General features: G+C 42.3%; 1 protein-coding gene across 1 annotated transcript; it reads right to left on the bottom strand.

Moving 5' to 3' along the window:
- Nucleotides 1–1,224: 1,224 nt before the first annotated feature.
- Nucleotides 1,225–8,109, bottom strand: LOC147339701 (odorant-binding protein-like). The gene is made up of 6 exons (XM_086388848.1): nt 8,017–8,109; nt 7,378–7,517; nt 5,911–5,942; nt 2,745–2,855; nt 1,454–1,555; nt 1,225–1,244 (listed from the first exon to the last, which is right to left on the bottom strand). Exons 1-6 carry the CDS (start codon nt 8,107–8,109, stop codon nt 1,225–1,227), a joined length of 498 nt encoding a protein of 165 aa, XP_086244974.1.
- Between the last annotated feature and the right edge of the window lie 12,012 nt (nt 8,110–20,121).

Here is a 20,121-nt window from a genome sequence, read left to right as displayed (position 1 = left end):
AGGATGATCTTTTTTGTCTCTCCATACTGTGTATCATAGTTTGCATCTGCTAATCTCAAAAGCCTAATCCTTCTCTTCCCCAATGGCCTTCTCCTCTGCAACCACAAGTCTCTTCTCCACATCTGTGAGTCTGTTTCTGCTTTGTAAATAAGTTCCTCCAGGTCTCATTTTAGATTCCACATATGAGTGTTCTGTAATATATGTGTCTTTCTCTTTCTGGCTAACTTCACTCAGTATGACAAGCTGTAGGTCCTTTCATTCTGCTGCAAATGGCATGCTTTCATTCTTTTTTATGGCTGGGTAATAATCCATTGAATATTTGCAGGATATCTTTTTTTATCACAGTCACCTGCCAGCTGCTGTTTCTTCTTGCTTTTTTTCTTTCATTTTTTTTTCTCAACAGAAAATTAAAGCCACACTTTAGCCTAGATCAGGGTCACTCTGAGTCTGTCGTACTGTAGAAGGCTTAAAGATATCACAAACAGAAATTACCTTCTGGAGGATAATATAATTCAAATGTGTATTTAAGACAATTTGTTTAGAATACCTTTACTGGTTCTGCCAGAATCATGTGAGATTAATCACTAGTCTTAAAGGAAAGGCTAGCTCTCTTAAATACTGGTTCTTTTGGAGGAGGATCTTTGTGGACAACAGTGAGGTCAGTACTGATGGGAACAGTAATTAGTTTCCATCAACTTGTGGGGATCCCTGCTTCTCTCTAATGACTCTGGTGTGCAAGATTCCTGCAGATTAAGGCTTTCTCATCAAAACTGCTCAGCATGAATCTACCAACCAGTTTGAAATAATATGCCTCAAAGAGAAATTACCTTATATAACAAACAAAGTTCTCTAGTGATAGAATGTGTTATTGGAACAAGAAATTATCACCTGCAGAACTTGACATGTATGAAATATGAGGTAGAGGTTAAGAACCTGCATGCCCATGCAGAAGTTGTAAGAGACATGGGTTTGATCCCTGGCTCAGGAAGATCCCCTGGAGAAGGAAATGGCAACCCACTCCAGTATTCTTGCCTGGAGAATCCCATGGACCGAGGTTCCTGGTGAGCTACAGTCCACTGGGTTGCAAAGAGTCAGACACGACTGAAGTGACTTAGTAGGCATTAGGAATGAAATAATGATGTGTCCTTATTGATTTATCTGGGGGGTGGGGCAGCATTAATAAAGGACCTTGTTTACTTACAAAAGTGTCCAGGTCACTTTTATTCACTCCTCTGGACAGTCATCTGTGGAAAAACAAAATGGGAGAAATAAAAGAGCCACCAATTACTACCATTCCCCAGTATTTCCAAGGTTTCTTTCTTTGTGTGTGTATGTGTAATTAATTTTGTAAGAGAGTACTTATGGAAGAAGAAATTTTAAATAAGTTGATTTGTTTCCTGATATTTACATACCAGGTGAACGATATAGTCAGGAAAAAATCTAATTTCATTACCATTATCGATGAAATTCACGATATTTTCTTCTGGAATCTCTCTCCATCTTGTCTCCTCTTTGAATCTCTCAAAGTCAGTGTCTGAAAGCCTATCATCTCTGCCTGAAAATCAACATGCAAAGAGGATAGTGTTGTCACTCAGAACACACAGAAATGTCTGAATATACACAACAAGAAATTGAATGTGCCAATCAGGTCTTCACTTGGATGATTTAGGAGAGCCTTAAACAATTCCCATGTCCCAGGATACAGATGTCTGCTGTCCTAAGAGTTAATTTCCACCCACCTCTAACTACCTCTAACCCTGCCAGCATCAGCAGCAGGACCCCAAAGACTTGCAGGAGCTCTGTGAATTTGGGACTCAACCCATCCCAGGAGGCAACTGACTTGTTTCTTTATTAACTTCTTAGAGCCTGTATGTGACAATCCTGTTTTGTTCTGGACCCAGATTAATAGGAAACAGGGTTCTCCCCTTCCAGAGACACATGAACCCCATCACAAACCACATGGGAGATGCTCTACTCTTTAATCCACCATTCTACCCAATACCTTTTCTGAAATAGACATCTACTCTTGCACATAGAGACAATCTACTGTTTAATCCACCATTCTACCCAATACCTATTCTGAAATAGACATCTACTCTTGCAATGGTACACACACCTCAGTGCTTCTGTGCACTCATTTGGGGTCATGTCACTGTTCATAAGAAAACAGTGCTTTGTGATAACTGAACAGGAAAAAGATTTGTTTTACAAGTTTCTGTTCCATGGGTTAGAATGCATGGGAAAACTGATATAAAGTGAAGTAATTAAGCTCAGCCTCAATATAGCCATGGCATGAGATTGATTACTTCACATGGTAAAAAAGAAAACACACACACACACACACACACACAATCCTCTATAAAATTAGTTTTTCAATTTGAACAGGTAGAGATCATTTTCAAATGTTCAAAAATTGTTTTCAGCCCCTGCTTCTTGGTAGATTACCTTCCAGTATTCTTAACTCAGTGAACATAAATACGCAGACCTTGTACACTGAATAGTAAATATTGTCAACAACTCCCAATTTTCTAAATGGAAGTACTGATGATGCATATGTTCCATGACTGAGACAATGGGAATTTTAGGATGCCATACCCGTGTGTGTGTAAATCGCTTGGTCGTGTCCCCACTCTTGCGACCCCATGAACTGTAGCCTGCCAGGCTCCTCTGTCCACGGGATTCTCCAGGCAAGAATCCTGGAGTGGGTAGCCATTCCCTTCTCCAAGTTACGATGCCATACATACCAATTATTCCAACCAAGTCAGTCTCCTTTCCTTCTTCATCCACATTTCTCACATGTCGTATGATACTGTTCTCGGACACGTGAAGAATTTGAACTTCATTTTGACCCGCATCTGTGAGAGAGAGAAAAGATCCGTACATAGAACCCTACGTTAATGTCTTGTCCGTTAGATGTATTGTGACAAGACGAGAGGACTAAGAACAGTTCATGCAATATTCATGCGTGTCTCAGTCCATGGATACACCGTGGAGATGACAGCAAGGGAAGTGGGCAAGACATTCTCTCATTCCCAACTTTTCTTAGTGACTCCTTGCTGTCTTACTAAGATGCTTTCTAGAACCTGTGTCTTAATGAATGTGACAGATTTTTTTTTTACAGTTTATTTATTTGGGGAGGGCTACTTTGAGTCTTTGTCGCTGTCCATGGACTTTGTCTACTCGTGGTGACAGGGGGACTACTCTCTAGATGTGGTGCCCAGGCTTCTCACTGTCTTCTCTGTTGTGAAGCACAGACTCTAGGGTGCATAGGGTCGGTAGTTGCAGCTTGCAAGCTCTAGAGGGCCAGCTTAGAAATGGTGGCACACGGGGTTAGTTGCCCCACGGTGGGTGGGATCTTCCCGGACCAGGGATCCAATCCATGTGTCCTTCACTGGTAGGCTGATTCTTCTCCACTGAACCACCAGGTCATCCCCAACAAGTGTTTTAAACAGCATGAGGCAGGATTATGATCATATATGGATATATTCTAATCAAATATGTACCTCGTAGGCCATTTAAAATTAGGAATGTTGTTTAGAGCCCTCATGAAGAACTTAAGACTAGAAATCTTAGCCAGCACCCCCATTGCTTTTAACAGAAATCTGTTTTTATCATCAGCATAGTTTCCTTGGATTTAAATTCTTCCTCCATACCTTGGGTGGATTAGGATGTTCCAAGATGGTTTTTAAAAAGTGAATGATGCTGATGTGAAAACTCAAGATAGACTCAAGTGCCATCAGTTCATAACGCTATTGTAAACTTTCTGAGAACCATACGAAATACAAATTCTACACCCATGCTCAGTCTTATTATTCTTGTTGTTCAGTCACTAAATCACACTCAATCTTTGCAACCTCGTGGACTGTATCACCGCAGGCTCCTCTGTCCTCCACTGAATCCCAGACTTTCCTTAAATTCATGTCCGTTGAGTCAGTGACGCTATGTAACCATCTCATCCTTTGTCATCCCCTTTCCTCCTGCCGTCAGTCATTTCAGCATCAGGGTCTTTTCCAGCGTGTTAGCTCTTCACATCTGGTGGCCAAAGGACTGGAGCTTCAGCTTCAGCAGCAGTCCTTCCAATGAATATTCAGGATTGATTTCCTTTAGCGTTGACTTGTTTGATCTCCTTGCAGTCCAAGGGACTCCCAAGAGCTTTCTCCAGCACCATAATTCAAAAGCATCGATCTCCTTGCAGTCCAAGGGACTCCCAAGAGCTTTCTCCAGCACCATAATTCAAAAGCATCGATCTCCTTGCAGTCCAAGGGACTCCCAAGAGCTTTCTCCAGCACCATAATTCAAAAGCATCAATCTCCTTGCAGTCCAAGGGACTCCCAAGAGCTTTCTCCAGCACCATAATTCAAAAGCATCGATCTCCTTGCAGTCCAAGGGACTCCCAAGAGCTTTCTCCAGCACCATAATTCAGAAGCATCGATTCTTCAGCAATCAGCCTTCTTTATGGCTCAACTCTCACATTTACGCATGACTGCTGGAAGAACCATAGATTTGACTTTATGGACCTTTGTCAGCAAAGTGATCTCTCTGATTTTTAATATGCTGCTAGGTTGGTCATAACTTTTCTTCCAAGGAGCAAACGTCTTTTAATTTCATGGCTGCCATCACCGTCTGCAGTGATTTTGAAGTCCAAGAAAATAAAATCTGCCACTGTTTCCACTTTTTCCCCTCTCTACTGGCCGTGATGTGGCCAGATGCCACGATTTTCAGTTTTTGAATACTGAGTTTCAAGCCTGCTTTTTCAGTCTCCACTTTCACTCTCATTTGAGAGGCTCTTTAGTTCCTCTTCAATTTCTGCCATTAGAGTTGTATTATCTGCCTATCTGAGGCTGTTGATATTTCTCCTGTAAACCTTGATTCTAGTTTATGATTCATCTAGCCTGGAATTTCACACAATGTACTCTGCATACAGTTTAAGTAAGAAGGGTGACAGTTTACAGCTTTGAAATACTTGCCCAATTTGGAACTAATCCATTTTTCCATGCCCAGTTCTCACTGTTGCTTCTTGATCCACACACAGGTTTCTCAGGAGACAAGTAATGTGGTTTGGTACTCCCATCTCATCTCTTTAAGAATTTTCCACAGTTTGTGGCGATTCACTGTGAAAGGCTTTAGCATCATCAATGAAGGAGAAGTTAATATTTTTTTCTGGAATTCCCTTACTTTCTCCATGATCCAGTGGATGTTGGCAATTGGATCTCTGGTTCCTCTGCCTCTTCAAAACCCAGCTTGTCCATCTGGAAGTTCTTGGTTCATGTGCTACTTAAGCCTAGTTTGAAGGATTCTGAGCAAAAACTGACTAGCATGTAAAATTAACACAATTGTATTGTAGTTGAAACATTCTTTGACATTGCTGTTCTCTGGGATTGAAATGAAAATGACCTTTGCAGTTCTGTGGTCACTGCTCAGTTTTCCAAATTTGCTGACATACTGAGTGCAGCACTTTAACAGCAATATCTTTTAGGATTTTAAGTTGCTCAGGCTGAATTTCATCAGCTCTATTAGCTTTGTTCATAGTAATGCTTCCTAAGGCCCACTTGATTTCACACTCTAGGATGTCTGGCTCTAGTCTTGTTGAGTAACACTCAGTCATGTGGAGATGTTCCAGTCTTTGAACTCTAATTGTTAGTAGGAGTAGAATGCAGGTGTATGAAGTAATCGAAGGAAGTTGAGACCAAGATTTCCACTGGAACACACTTTTCCCAGTAAAACACTAATACACTCAACAGTAAAAATGAAATTTTCTTGCCTGTCTCCTGTGATTTTTTTTTAATGCATTCTCCATCTGACCTTAAAGACAAGACATATTCAGGTTGGTTGATTAAAATAACAAAAATGTGATGCATAATTAGCATTTTTTTTTTCACACCCCAGATTGTGCTTGTATCACCTTAGTACCTGTGAACAATGTGAACTTCAAAAGTTCGTGACTGTGCAGGTCATGAAACAGTTATGGATATATGAAAGCTCACTGAATTAAGACCTTGACAAAGATGTATTTATATAAAAATACACTTCAGTACAGCCAATTTCAGAAAGGGCAGCCACAAACAAAGTCAAACACAGGGCACAAAAATTGTAAAAACGGCAGAGGATGACAATAGATATTCTTAAAATATTAGTGACAGCACATGTGTATCTCCTGGGATAGGATATACATGTGTGTGATTTTGTGAGTCAGTTTCTGTATATGTGGTTGTCATCTGATTGTATGTATACAATCTTGGCTGAGTGGTAAACAATCAGCCTGCCATCCAGGAGACCTGGGTTCCAACCTGGGGTCCGGAAGATCCCCTGGAGAAGGTAAAAGCTTCCCACTCCAGAATTCTTGCCTGGAGAAATCCATGGATAGAGGATACTCATGGGCTACAGTCCATATGCTACAAAGAGTTAACAACTGAGCGACTCACAGCATGCATGCTATACTATCAAATGTATGCATATATAATGATAATTATTAATATATATTTATAAATCAATTTCTCCAGGCATAAATCTTAGTTGTTGTTGTTTTTTTCCCTAATGATTATATTCCTGATAATATATACCTGAGTTATCATGTTCCCTTTTTGTTTTCTTGGGGGATAATTGCTCAAGAAACTTGTGGTGGATTCTGCTATATGTACATGTTCTTAAAAAGTGTCTGTAGTATAGTGGACGCTTCATGAATGGTACTTGGGAGTGTGTGTGTGTGCTCAGTTGCTCACTCACGCCCTACTCTGTGACCCTGTGGACTGTAGCTCGCTAGGCGCCTCTGTCCATGGGATTCTCTAGGCAACAATACTAGAATAGGTTGCCATGCCTTGCTCCAGGGGATCTTCCCAGCCTAGGGACTGAACTCATGTATCTTATGTGGCCTTCCTTGGCAGGCATGTTCTTTATCCCAGTACCACTGGGGAAGCTCATTTGGGACTGTGAGGCTTTAGTAAATTCAGTGGCAATGAAATACTCCATGAGGAAGCCCCAAGGGCAGAGCTCACTGTATGCTCCCCCGCCACCCTCACCTTCTGAGCTCAGTGGGAACCGTCTCTTACAAATTCCACAGGAAGGGGTCAAGCCCCTGGTGGGGACTGTGGGTTCCAGGACACGAGCCTGTTCCCACTGCTGTGCCCCTCGTTCCTTCAATGAGTTGATGCCAGTGGAACTTCTGGGACTCCTCGCCCCCCCAAGTTAAGGCTCCATGACATTCCCTGGAGGCTCTCAGGGGAACTGCCCTCCCCCCAGCTCAGAAACGTTGCTCAGCCCCACAGATCAGGGCGTCACGCTCTCAACATCACCCAGAGAGCTCTCTGAAGACAGGGAAGACACACCCTCCCTCAGACTTGGGGTTCATAGGTGTTTTCCTTCTGGGTTATTTTTAGTTACTTTAAATAAAAGTAGGCCTCTAATGTGTCACCGTCTTCATCAAACTCAACATGACGGTAATACATGTGGAATGGTCCATTCTCAGTGACCTTCTCTTTGTTACTGGCTGCAATGTAATGGGTTCTCCATTCTCCTGAAAACTGACATCACAATACTGTCATGAGTCTCAGTCCATCTCTTAATTCTGCCCAGCATCTTCTCTCAGGAGTTTCCCTGCTCTTTCACTTGGGCAGACGTTACCTATCTTTATGAACACAGGCCTACATATAAAATCATGTGAAAAGTCAAGTGAAGGAAGGGAAGGGATTCAGGTATTTCCGTGAAAAGTCAAGTGAAGTAAAGGAAGGAATTCAGGTAATTCTGAACTTGAGCTGTCTTGTCAAATGCCAGAGCTCCAGTCCAACAGGTGTGTGATCTTCCTTCTGTTTTATAAGAGCAGCGAACATGCATGAGAGCCAATCAGTAGATGGTAGAGATGATACAGACATCACAAACATCAGGCATAGAGCCAGTGAATGGAGCAGTTTTGAGTTGCAGGGAGATGGCTAGACTTAGCGATCCACATGACCAAACCTCAAAAGGGACACTCACAAACATACACCTTTAGACCTCCTCCGAAGCTTGGACCACCCCTGGTACCTGTGAGAGAATTTCCTGAGCTTCACTTTGACCAGCAAGAAGCAGGCTGAGGACAAGACTGAGCAGCAGGATCTTCATCTTGTTGACTCTCATGGTCCTGCTTCTGTAGAAGCTGAGACTGTCCCAGTGGTTGGAGAGGATGTGAAATTGCTGCCACTTTTATAGGCTGTACCTGTTGGCATGACATGTCATGAACCAATGGTTGTTCCTCATGCAACCACAGTTACACAGAAGTCATCTTCAGTATTCTGGTTGGCAGAGATAAGTTTTTCTGGCATTCTGTTATTTTAATAATGAGATTTGTTTTAAGAGAAACTTACATAGATGGTGGGTATTTGACCTTTCAGATAAGTGAGAAATCTCAGTACACATCTGATATTTCAAGGTCAGGAGTATTTACTTTTCTCTGTGTCCCGAGATTCAAAATGGGATGAGCAGTCCAAGGTACATACCCCCTACTCCTATATTGTTTCCTTAACATGGAGTAGAGTGCTTAAAATTTGTTATTTAAATGTAAAGGTTGACTGTGTGGATGGGCCAAGGAAGATCTGTTTCCTAAGAGGCTCTTTGAAATCTTCCTATTTCTTCGAGTTGAGGAACATGTCAGCACAAAGCATTTGTCACCTCCTTTTGCACCAAAGCAGGCTCTTTCCTCCTTACAACTGCAAGGACTGCTCAAATGACCTTTAAGCTCATCTGAAGAAGATATGTCTACAATTCATTTCCATTACTCCTTTTCCAGGCACCATTTACCCATCTAATCTCTAATGTAGCACTTACTCACTGACTCAGTTGTTTCTCTGGGTGTGCAAGAAAGCAGGATAGCAGTTATCATAATTTTTAGAATTTTGAATGGAAAAAATCTATTTCCTAACTTTATAGGTCTGTAACTCCTTTCTTTCAAGGTCACTGAAAGACAAGGAGAATCTGTTTTGGGGGTTCTTTTTGTATTTTTTAATCAAATATTTACTTATGTTCATCTTCATTGATAGTAATTTATCAATAAATACATTAAAACATTAATTTTGTTCTCAGTCTAGAAATGGAAAAACAGTGAGATTCAGCATTCCCAAGTCAGCTGAGCAAGAACCCCTGAGCACTGACCAAGTATTGGCGGCTCCTGGGACAAATCAGAGTTCAGAATCCTTCTCTTAGATTGAAGTCAGACCTTTGAGAAGAACTTGTCTCAAGGATATCTTCAGCTCATATCTTCAGTTGATCCCTTCCCTTCACGGTCACATGGACCCAACAGTACTATCCATTTTTTTTCTTTTTTTTTTTTTCCCCCTTCGGTCACAATATCATTTTTTCTCTTTTATACACACGTTATCCTGTTATTATCCTGTTGTATTTTTGACTGTGAAATCTGTGTGGTAGAAGGGTTTCAAGTCACAAAATATCCTGAAATTGTTTCCTCTTTTTGGTCTTTGATCCAGATGATCCTTTGGCTTATTGTCTGTTTGTGAATTTTGGCTGCACCAAGCAGCATGCAGGTTCTTAGTTCTCCAACCAGGAATAGAACCCATATCCAGTGTGGGGGTAGTTTAGAGTTCTAACCATTGGACCACTAGAAAAGTCCCCAGTTCAAATAATTTCCAACAGGGGTTTGATCCCAGCTAACCGGAGAAGGCAATTGCATGCCACTCCAGTACTCTTGCCTGGAAAATCCATGGACGGAGGAGCCTGGTGGGCTGCAGTCAATGACGTCGCTAAGAGTCGGACACAACTGAGTGACTTCACTTTCACTTTTCTCTTTCATGCGTGGGAGAAGGAAATGGCAACCCACTCCAGTATTCTTGCCTGGAGAATCCCAGGGATGGTGGAGCCTGGTGGGCTTCCGTCTATGGGGTCACACAGAGTCGGACACGACTGAAGCAACTTAGCAGCAGTAGCAGCAACACCCCTTAGCCTCCCATCATAACCCTTCCATCTCTACCTCTGTTCCTCCAAAGCTTGCAGTTTCCTTTTGAATTCTAACCAACATGCGTCCTGTAGGAATGTTTCCTAGACCATTCAATCTTAGGAAGACTTTACTAACTGCAAACTAAGGGGAGGGAAATTAAACAGAGTTACTCTAAGAGGTTATTGCGACAGTTGTGATAATCCCGACTTTTTTCCAACTGTCTCACTTTCTCCTTCTCTCTCTGTGTTCAAAAGTCGGTTCTCTATATCTGTGTCATCATTCCTTCCCTGCAGATAATAGGTAGCTGTGAGAAATTGCTGAAACACTGGGAGCCCAACTAGGTACTCTATCATGACCTAGAGGGAGTGGGATGGAGTAAGGGGAGGGGGCTCAAAAGGAAGGTGATATATGTATAATTATGGCGTATTTGTATTGTTGTAGTGGACAGAAACCATGAGAACATTGTAAAGCAATTCTTCTATTAAAAAACAAATTAAAAAAAAAAGAAAATTTGACATTCATCAGGTAATTCATGCAAAAAGAAATCCTGTTGCTTTCTATGAAAAGGAAGTCATATGGCCTTTGATACAAACTGTTTCATTAATAGTGGTCAAAATATGGGTAATCTAATGATAAATAAAAGGACAACCATCTTACCCTAATGTTACTCTTGTAACCACCGAAATATAATGCCAAACTATGCTTGGTATATCTTCCTTGTTTCCCCTTTTCAAATTTATCCAGGTTTCTGCAACTATGAAGCCTCTCTCTCCCAGTTTATTAATTTTGCATTACTTGTCTGTTTTCTGTTTTCACACCTTAGATTGCACAACCACTGTCTAAAGAGTGCAAAGGAACTATTGACTGTGGCTACCAAAAACTCCAGGTTCACTCTCGGATTCAAGAGCAAGGTTCCAATGCAGTTAGAATTTAAGTTAAGACAACAAACCACAAGTCCTCTGGTTTTAAAGAAAATAATTGCATACGTAGCTTGTATTACCAAAAAGCTCTTTTGAAATATGAGGTCTTAGTTGCAGAATCTTTGTCTCATTATAGGGAGGTCTTTAGTTACAGCTCACAGGCTCTCTAGTTGTGTTACTGACAGGCCAATGAATCCAAGAGATGACCTACTGAGGCAAGGAATACAACTTTATTCAGAATGCTGGCTGAGTGAGAAGATGGCAGACTAATGTCTCAACGTAAGCATCTTGTCAAAGTCTGGATGTCAGGTCCTTATACAGAGCCAGATGAAGAGAAGCAATGAGGAACTAAAGTCAAAAGGCAGAATAGAGAATGGAAGACAGTGAGGAAGTCAAGTAAAAAGTGTCTTCAGTCTTGTAAAACATCTCCAGGAAGGGCCAACCTTTGGAAGGGGCGTGTTCATCCCATCTTTTCAGAGGTAGGAAGGGTCAGATTATCTTCCTGTGAGCTGAACAAAGTCACTTCGGTTAAATAGTAGGGAAGAGTGGCAGGGTCCTCTGAGGCAGGCCATCACATATGATTATAAGAGCAACAGAAATGAAAAGCAAGTCAAAGAAACAGTTCCAACATGGAATCGAAGAAAGTGTTCCAACATGGAATCAGAACTGCTTATTCTCTGTAAGATTTCCCTACTGAGGGGCTCTCCAAAGACGGCATGAGGAATAGGATGAGGAGACCACTTTCTCCCCCACAAATTCATCAGAAGATCAACTGAACACTGAGCAACTTCTACAAAACAACTTCTGAAGGCTGGCAGAGGACACCAGGCAGCCAGAAAGGCAGCCCTTTTTCTTGGAAAGGAGGTAGGACAAAATATTAAAGACATAAAGAGAGACAAGAGAGTTAGGGATGGAGACCCATCCCAGGGAGGGAATTGTGAAGAAGGAAAAGTTGCCAAACACCAGAAGACCCTCTTACCAGCAGGTCTGTGTGGAGTTTTGGAATCTCAGAGAGCAAGATAACCAGGAAGGGGGAAAAAAAAAAACCCACAGAATACGTGCCTAACTGCAACTTCCAGTGGAGAAGTAGCCCAGATGCTCTGTCAACCAACAGAGAGCAGGGGCTGAACAGGGAGTCGTGGTTTTCATGCTTGGGGCAAGGACAGGGCTGAATGCCCTGTGGACAATCTGAGGGAGCTAACATGAGATAGCAACCCAAACTGTGGGATAGCCAGAGAGAGAGAGGAAAAAAAAAAAAGAGAGAGAGAGACAGAGAACTTTCCTGCAAAAAAACTTTAACCCAAGGGGCAGCCTAGCCCACTCACAAATTAAAGGACTGAGCGAACACCAAAGGAGAGCTAGCCAGCTGTGAACCAGCCCATCCCCCGCCAGAGGAAGAGGGGCAGGCAGGCGACAGCCAGAGCTGGAAGGCAAGGGGCAATCTTGGCCCCAGGACAGCATCCTCCACCAAACTGCGACCAGGCCCCCAGTTGCTAACCAAGTCTTCCTGGGATCCTGGGTAGTTGGTATCTGCCAGGAGGATCACAGCCAGAGATCAGCGCCCCAAAGGAGACACACAGCACACCTGAGATGGCACTCTTGTGGCACACCCAGGAGACCAAGTGGCCGGGACCAGGGAGGTGATTGAGACACACAGCCTACCTAGGACAGTGAGCTTGCCAAGTACCTGGTTGCTGGAGGTGCTCGGACCTCGAAAGGCACAAAACGCACACTCAACTGAGTCTATGCCTTTGTGGAGTACCCAAGAACCTGAACCTGAGCAGCTTAGACCTGGGAAGTGCACGAAACCCAGGGCCCACTTTGGACAGTTCCTCTGCAGAGCAACCTGGAGCCTGAGCACTAAAGACTGGGAAAGCTCATGCCACTGTGAGCTGGGGCAAACCCCGTGTGGTCCATACACTGCGAGCATTCCCTGAACATGCCAGTGATATTTATTTGCAGTGTTCTTCTCTCCCCATAGCACAACTCAACAAGAACAACTGAATACGTGACCACCTTTGCCCCTGTGTGTCAGGGTGGATATTAGACACCAAAGAGACTTGCAAACATAGGAAGATAAAATAAACAAAGAAGAGGGAACCGCTCTGGAACTGACAGGGCAACAGATTAAAACCCTGTAGCTAGCATTGACTAACTATTGGAAGGGGCCTATAGACCTTGAGAAGAAGTATAAGCTGGAACAAGGAACTATCTGAAACTAAACTGAATCCACACTGCCCACAACAGCTCCAGAGAAATTCTTAGATATATTTTTACTGTTATCATTTTTAACTTTAATTTTCTTTTTTATTTTTTACTTTTCAGTTCTTTGTTACACCTTTAATTTTCATTTTTATAACCTACTATATGTCAGCAAATTTGGAAAGCACAGCAGTGGCCACAGGACTGGAAAAGGTCAGTTTTCATTCCAATCCCAAAGAAAGGCAATGCCAAAGAATTCTCAAACTACTGCACAATTGCACTCATCTCACATGCTAGTAAAGTAATTCTTAAAATTCTCCAAGCCAGGCTTCAGCAATATGTGAACCGTGAACTTCCTGATGTTCAAACTGATTTTAGAAAAGGCAGAGGAACCAGAGATCAAATTGCCAACATCCGCTGGATCATCGAAAAAGCAAGAGAGTTCCAGAAAAACACTACTTCTCCTTTATTGACTATACCAAAGCCTTTGACTGTGTGGATCACAATCAACTGTGGAAAATTCTTCAAGTGATGGGAATACCAGACCACCTGACCAGCCTCTTGAGAAATCTATATGCAGGTCAGGAAGCAACAGTTAGAACTGAACATGGAACAACAGACTGGTTCCAAATAGGAAAAGGAGTACGTCAAGGCTGTATATTGTCACCCTGTTTATTTAACTTATATGCAGAGTACATCATGAGAAACGCTGGACTGGAAGAAGCACAAGCTGGAATCAAGATTGCTGGGAGAAATATCAATAACCTCAGATATGCAGATGACACCACCCTTATGGCATAAGGTGAAGAGGAACTAAAAATCCTCTTGATGAAAGTGAAAGTGGAGAGTGAAAAAGTTGGCTTAAAGCTCAACATTCAGAAAACAAAGATCATGGCATCCGGTCCCATCACTTCATGGGAAATAGATGGGTAACAGTGGAAACAGTGTCAGACTTTATTTTTCTGGGCTCCAAAATCACTACAGATGGTGACTGCAGCCATGAAATTAGAAGACGCTTACTCCTTGGAAGGAAAGTTATGACCAACCTAGATAGCATATTCAAAAGCAGAGACATTACTTTGCCACCAAAGTTCGTCTAGTGAAGGCTATGGTTTTTCCTGTGGTCATGTATGGATGTGAGAGTTGGACTGTGAAGAAGGCTGAGCGCTGAAGAATTGATGCTTTTGAACTGTGGTGTTGGAGAAGACTCTTGAGAGTCCCTTGGACTGCAAGGAGACCCAACCAGTCCATTCTGAAGGAGATCAGCCCTGGGATTTCTTTGGAAGGAATGATGCTAAAGCTGAAACTCCAGAACTTTGGCCACCTCATGCGAAGAATTGACTCACTGGAAAAGACTCTGATGCTGGGAGGGATTGGGGGCAGGAGGAAAAGGGGACGACAGAGGATGAGATGGCTGGATGGCATCACTGACTCGATGGACGTGAGTCTGGGTGAACTCCAGGAGTTGGTGATGGACCCAGAGGCCTGTTGTGCTGCAGTCCATGGGGTGGCAAAGAGTCAGACATGACTGAGCGACTGAACTACACTGATCACCTTGCCAAAAAAAAAAGACCCTATTTTTAAAGCACATTTCATGTTCTTTTTAATAATTTTTGTGATTCATGTTGTTTTGTATTTTTAATATTGTATTTCTGAGTTTCCTCTTTTGTATTTTCCTCTACTCTAGATTTTTAATTTTTGGTATTTGTTATCAGTTTTGTACATTTAAGAGTCTAATCTTCAGTACTCATTTTTACTCAGGGGTGTGATTACTGGCTTGATTGCTCTCTCTCCTTTTACCTTTCCCTTTGCCCCCACCACCCTCCCCGCCAGGTCACCTCTATCTCCTCCCTCCCACTTCTTTTCTCTACTTCACCCTGTGAATCTCTCTGGGTTTTCTGGGCTGTGGAGAACACTTAGGGAACTGATTACTAGCTATATTGGTCTTTCCCATTTTGACTCCCCCTCTTCTCCTCCTGGTATCCCTCTTCTCTTTTCCATGAAACTCTGTGAACCTCTCTGGGTGGCCCTCACTGTGAAGAATCTTTTCACCATTAACCTAGATGTTTTATCATCAGTGCTGTATGGATGGAGAACTCTGAGGCTACTGTAAGAATAAGACTGAAAGCCAGAGGCAGAAGGCTTAAATCCAAAATTTGAGAATAGCAGAAAACTCCTGACTCCAGAGAACAATAATCAACAAGAGCTTATCCAAAAGCCTCCACACCTACACTGAAACCAAGCTCCACTCAAGAGCCAACAAGTTCTAGAGTAAGACATACCACAATAATTCTCCAGCAATGCAAGGCCAAGACCTGAGCATGAAAATACAGGCTGTCCAAAGGCATGCCAAATCCATAGACACCCCCAAAACCCACAGCTGGACACTTCTTTGCACTCCAGAGACAAGAGACCCAGTTCCACTGACCAGAACACCAACTCAAGCTTTCCTAACCTTGACAAGCCACTCGTCCAACACCACCCCCACAGGGAGGAACCTCCACAATAAAGAGGAACAACAAACTTCCAGCATACAGGAAGGCCATCCCAAACACGGCAATCTAAACAAAATGAAAAGGCAGATAAATATTCAGCAGGTAAAGGAACATAATAAATGCCCACCAAACCAAACAAAAGAGGAGGAGATAGGGAGTCTACCTGAAAAAGAATGCAGAATAATGATAGTAAAGAATATCCAAAGTCTCAAAAAAAAAAAAAAAAAGAAAAGAAAAGAAAAAAGAGTGGGGGGTTACAGATAAACAGACTAGAGACAAGGATTGAGAAGATGTAAGAAATGTTTAACAAAGACCTGCCGCTGCTAAGTCGCTTCAGTCGTGTCCGACTCTGTGCGACCCCATAGACGGCAGCCCACCAGGCTCCCCCGTCCCTGGGATTCTCCAGGAAAGAACACTGGAGTGGGTTGCCATTTCTTTCTCCAATGCATGAAAGTGAAAATGAAAGTGAAGTCGTGTCTGACTCTTTGCGACCCAGTGGACTGCAGCCTACCAGGCTCCTCCGTCCATGGGATTTTCCAGGCAAGAGTACTGGAGTGGGGTGCCATGGCCTTCTCCGTAACAAAGACCTATAAGAAATAAAAAACAATCAATCAATAATGAATCATGCAATAACTGAAATCAAAAGCACTCTGGAGGGAACCAACGGTAGAATAACTGAGGCAGAAGATAGGATACGTGAGGTGGAAGATAGAATGGTGGAAATAAATGAATCAGAAATGAAAAAAGGAAAAGAATTAAAATAAATGAGGACAACCTCAGAGACATCCAGGACAATGTTAAACACCCCAACATTCCAATCATAGGAGTACCAGAAGAAGACAGAAAGAAAGGCCTGAGAAAATACTTGAAGAGATAACAGTTGAAAACTTACTTAAAATAGCTAAGGAAATAGCCACCTAAGTCCAAGAAACCCAGAGAATCCCAAACAGGGTAAACCCAAGGCAGAACATCCCAAGATACATATTGATCAAACTAACAAAGATCAAACACAAAGAGCAAATATTAAAAGCAGAAAGGGAAAAACAACAAATAACACACAAGGGAATTCCCATAAGGATAACAGCTGATCTTTCAATAGAAACTCTCCAAGCCAGGAGGGAATAGCAAGACATACTTAAAGTGATGAAAGAAAATAACCTACAGCCCAGATTATTGTACCCAGCAAGGATCTCATTCAAATATGAAGGAGAAATTAAAAGCTTTACAGACAAGCAAAAGCTGAGAGAATTCAGCACCACCAAACCAGCTCTCCAACAAATACTAAAGGATATTCTCTAGACAGGAAACACAAAAATGGTGTATAAATTCAAACCCAAAACAACAAAGTAAATGGCAATGGGATCATACTTATCAGTAATTACCTTAAACGTAAATGGGTTGAATGCCCCAACCAAAAGACAAAGACTGGCTGAATGGATACAAAAACAAGACCCCTACATATGTTGTCTACAAAAGACCCACCTCAAAACAGGGGACACATACAGACTGAAAGTGAAGGGCTGGAAAAAGATTTTCCATGCAAATAGGGACCAAAAGAAAGCAGGAGTAGCAATACTCATATCAGATAAAATAGACTTTAAAACAAAGGCTGTGAAAAGAGACAAAGAAGGTCACTACATAATGATCAAAGGATCAATCCAAGAAGAAGATATAACAATTATAAATATATATGCACCCAACATAGGAGCACCACAATATGTAAGACAAATGCTAACAAGTATGAAAGGAGAAATTAAGAATAACACAAAAATAGTGGGAGACTTTAATACCCCACTCACACCTATGGATAGATCAACTAAACAGAAAATAAATAAGGAAACACAAACTTTAAATGATACGATAGACCAGTTAGACCTAATTGATATCTATAGGACATTTCATCCCAAAACAATGAATTTCACCTTTTTCTCAAGCGCACACGGAACCTTCTCCAGGATAGATCACATCTTGGCCCATAAATCTAGCCTTGGTAAATTCAGAAAAATTGAAACCATTCCAAGCATCTTTTCTGACCACAATGCAGTAAAATTAGATCTCAATTACAGGAGAAAAACTATTATAAATTCCAACATATGGAGGCTGAACAACATGCTGCTGAATAACCAACAAATCACAGAAGAAATCCAAAAAGAAATCAAAATTTGCATAAAAACAAATGAAAATGAAAACACAACAACCCAAAACCTGTGGGACACTGTAAAAGCAGTCCTAAGGGTAAAGTTCATAGCAATACAGGCATACCTCAAGAAACAAGAAAAAAGTCAAATAAATAACCTAACTCTACAACTAAAGCAACTAGAAAAGGAAGAAATGAAGAACCCCAGGGTTAGGAGAAGGAAAGAAATCTTAAAAATTAGGGCAGAAATAAACGCAAAAGAAACAAAAGAGACACATGAAAAGATGCTCAACATCACTCATGATCAGAGAAATGCAAATCAAAACCACTATGAGGTACCATTTCACGCCAGTCAGAATGGCTGCGATCCAAAAGTCTACAAGCAGTAAGTCCTGGAGAGGGTGTGGAGAAAAGGGAACCCTCTTACACTGTTGGTGGGAATGCAAACTAGTACAGCCACTATGGAGAACAGTGTGGAGATTCCTTAAAAAACTGGAAATAGAACTGCCTTATGATCCAGCAATCCCACTGCTGGGCATACACACTGAGGAAACCAGAAGGGAAAGAGACACGTGTACCCCAATGTTCATCGCAGCACTGTTTCTAATAGCCAGGACATGGAAGCAACCTAGATGTCCATCAGCAGAGGAATGGATAAGAAAGCTGTGGTACATATACACAATGGAGTATTACTCAGCCATTAAAAAGAATACATTTGAATCAGTTCTAATGAGGTGGATGAAACTGGAGCCTATTTTACAGAGTGAAGTAAGCCAGAAAGAAAAACACCAATACAGTATACTAACGCTTATATATGGAATTTAGAAAGATGGTAACAATAACCCTGTGTACGAGACAGCAAAAGAGACACTGATGTATAGAACAGTCTTTTGGACTCTGTGGGAGAGGGAGAGGCTGGGATGATTTGGGAGAATGGCATTGAAATATGTATAACATCATATGTGAAATGAGTCGCCAGTCCAGGTTCGATGCATGATACTGGATGCTTGGGGCTGGTGCACTGGGATGACCCAGAGGGAGGGTATGAGGAGGGAAGCGGGTTCAGGATGGGGAACACATGTATACCTGTGGCAGATTCATTTTGATATATGACAAAACCAATACAATATTGTAAAGTTAAATGAAATAAAATTTTTAAAAAAAGAAAGAAAAAAAAAAAAAGGACTAAGGAAAATTAAAAAAAAAAATCTGAGTTTGCATTCTTTTTATGGAGAATAAGTGCCCAGAATACTTGTGTTGGTTTCTACCACACTTGCATGCTCTCAATGAACCAACTGCAGTGTAATGGACATTCCATGAATGGTGCCTAGGACAATGTGTGTGTTTCATTCCATGTCCACTCTTTGTGACCCCAAGGACTGTAGCCTCCCAGACTCCTCTGTCCATAGGATTCTGCAGGCAAGAGTGCTGGAGTGGGTTGGCGTGTGCTCCTCCAGGGGATCTTCCCAACCCAGGGATCAGACTCGTGTCTCGTATGTCGCCTGCCTTAGCAGGTGCATTCTGTACCCCTAGTACCACCCGGGAAGCTCATTTGGGATGGTCATGGGTTTTGTAAATTCAGTGGTGATGAAACATCCCATGAGGAAGCCCTGCGGGGCAGACTCATTGTGTGCTCTGCTCCCGCCTTCAGCTTCTGGACTCAGTGGAAACCGTCTCTTACAAATTCTGCAGGAAGGGATCAAGCCCCTGGTGGGCACTGTGGGGTTGAAGCACACGAGCCTCTCCCCGCTGCCATGTCCATCTTTCCTTTAATGAGTTGATGCCAGTGGAGCTTCTGGGACCTCTCCCTCTAAGCAAAGGCTCCAGGGCATTCCTTGGAGTCTGCCCTCCAAGCTCCAGCTCAGAGACCATGCTCAGGCCCGCAACTAAGGGTGACTTGCTTCAACATCATTCAGAGAGTTCCCTGCTGATGGGGAAGCCACACCCGCCCTCAGCTTGGAGATTTGTGTGTGTTTTCCTTCTGGGTTATTTTTACTTACCTGATATAAAAGTCGACGTCTACTGTGTTGTCTGCATTAAACTTAATGTAACGTGCATAAATGTGAAACGGCCCATTCTCGGTGATCTTCTCAAGGTTATTGGATGCGATGTAATGGGTTCTCCATTCTCCTGAAAACTGAAATCCAAATTCCTATTAAGAATCTAGTCCACATGTGAAATGGATCGCCAGTCCAGGTTTGATGCATGAGACAGAGTGCTCAAGGCCGGAGCACTGGGATGACCCTGAGGGATGGGATGGGGAGGGAGGAGGGAGGGGGCTTCAGGATGGGAAACACATGTATACCCGTGGTGGATTCATGTCAATGTATGGCAAAAACCTCTACAGCATTGTAAAGTAATTAGCCTCGAATTAAAATAAATCAATTTTAAAAAAAATACAGCCCATCTCTGTTATTTCTGCCCATCATCCCTCAGGAGTTACCCTGT

Source organism: Bos grunniens, chromosome X, assembly GCF_055505025.1.
Source record: "Bos grunniens cultivar Pamir isolate PY7600 chromosome X, Bosgru_T2T1.0, whole genome shotgun sequence".
Lineage (NCBI taxonomy): Eukaryota > Metazoa > Chordata > Mammalia > Artiodactyla > Bovidae > Bos > Bos grunniens.
Note: the sequence above shows the minus strand (reverse complement) of the source record. Positions and strands in the feature narration are given on the sequence as shown.

What these genes read in the sequence shown, in the direction of transcription:
- LOC147339701 (XM_086388848.1), bottom strand. Translation starts at nt 8,109, where the DNA reads ATGAGAGTCAACAAGATGAAGATCCTGCTGCTCAGTCTTGTCCTCAGC. An exon ending in CTCAGGAAATTCTCTCACAG is followed by an intron (nt 7,518 to 8,016) that starts GTACCAGGGGTG and finishes TTGTGATGTCAG; the next exon opens with TTTTCAGGAGAATGGAGAAC. An exon ending in GAGGCCTACTTTTATTTAAA is followed by an intron (nt 5,943 to 7,377) that starts GTAACTAAAAAT and finishes TGACCTGCACAG; the next exon opens with TCACGAACTTTTGAAGTTCA.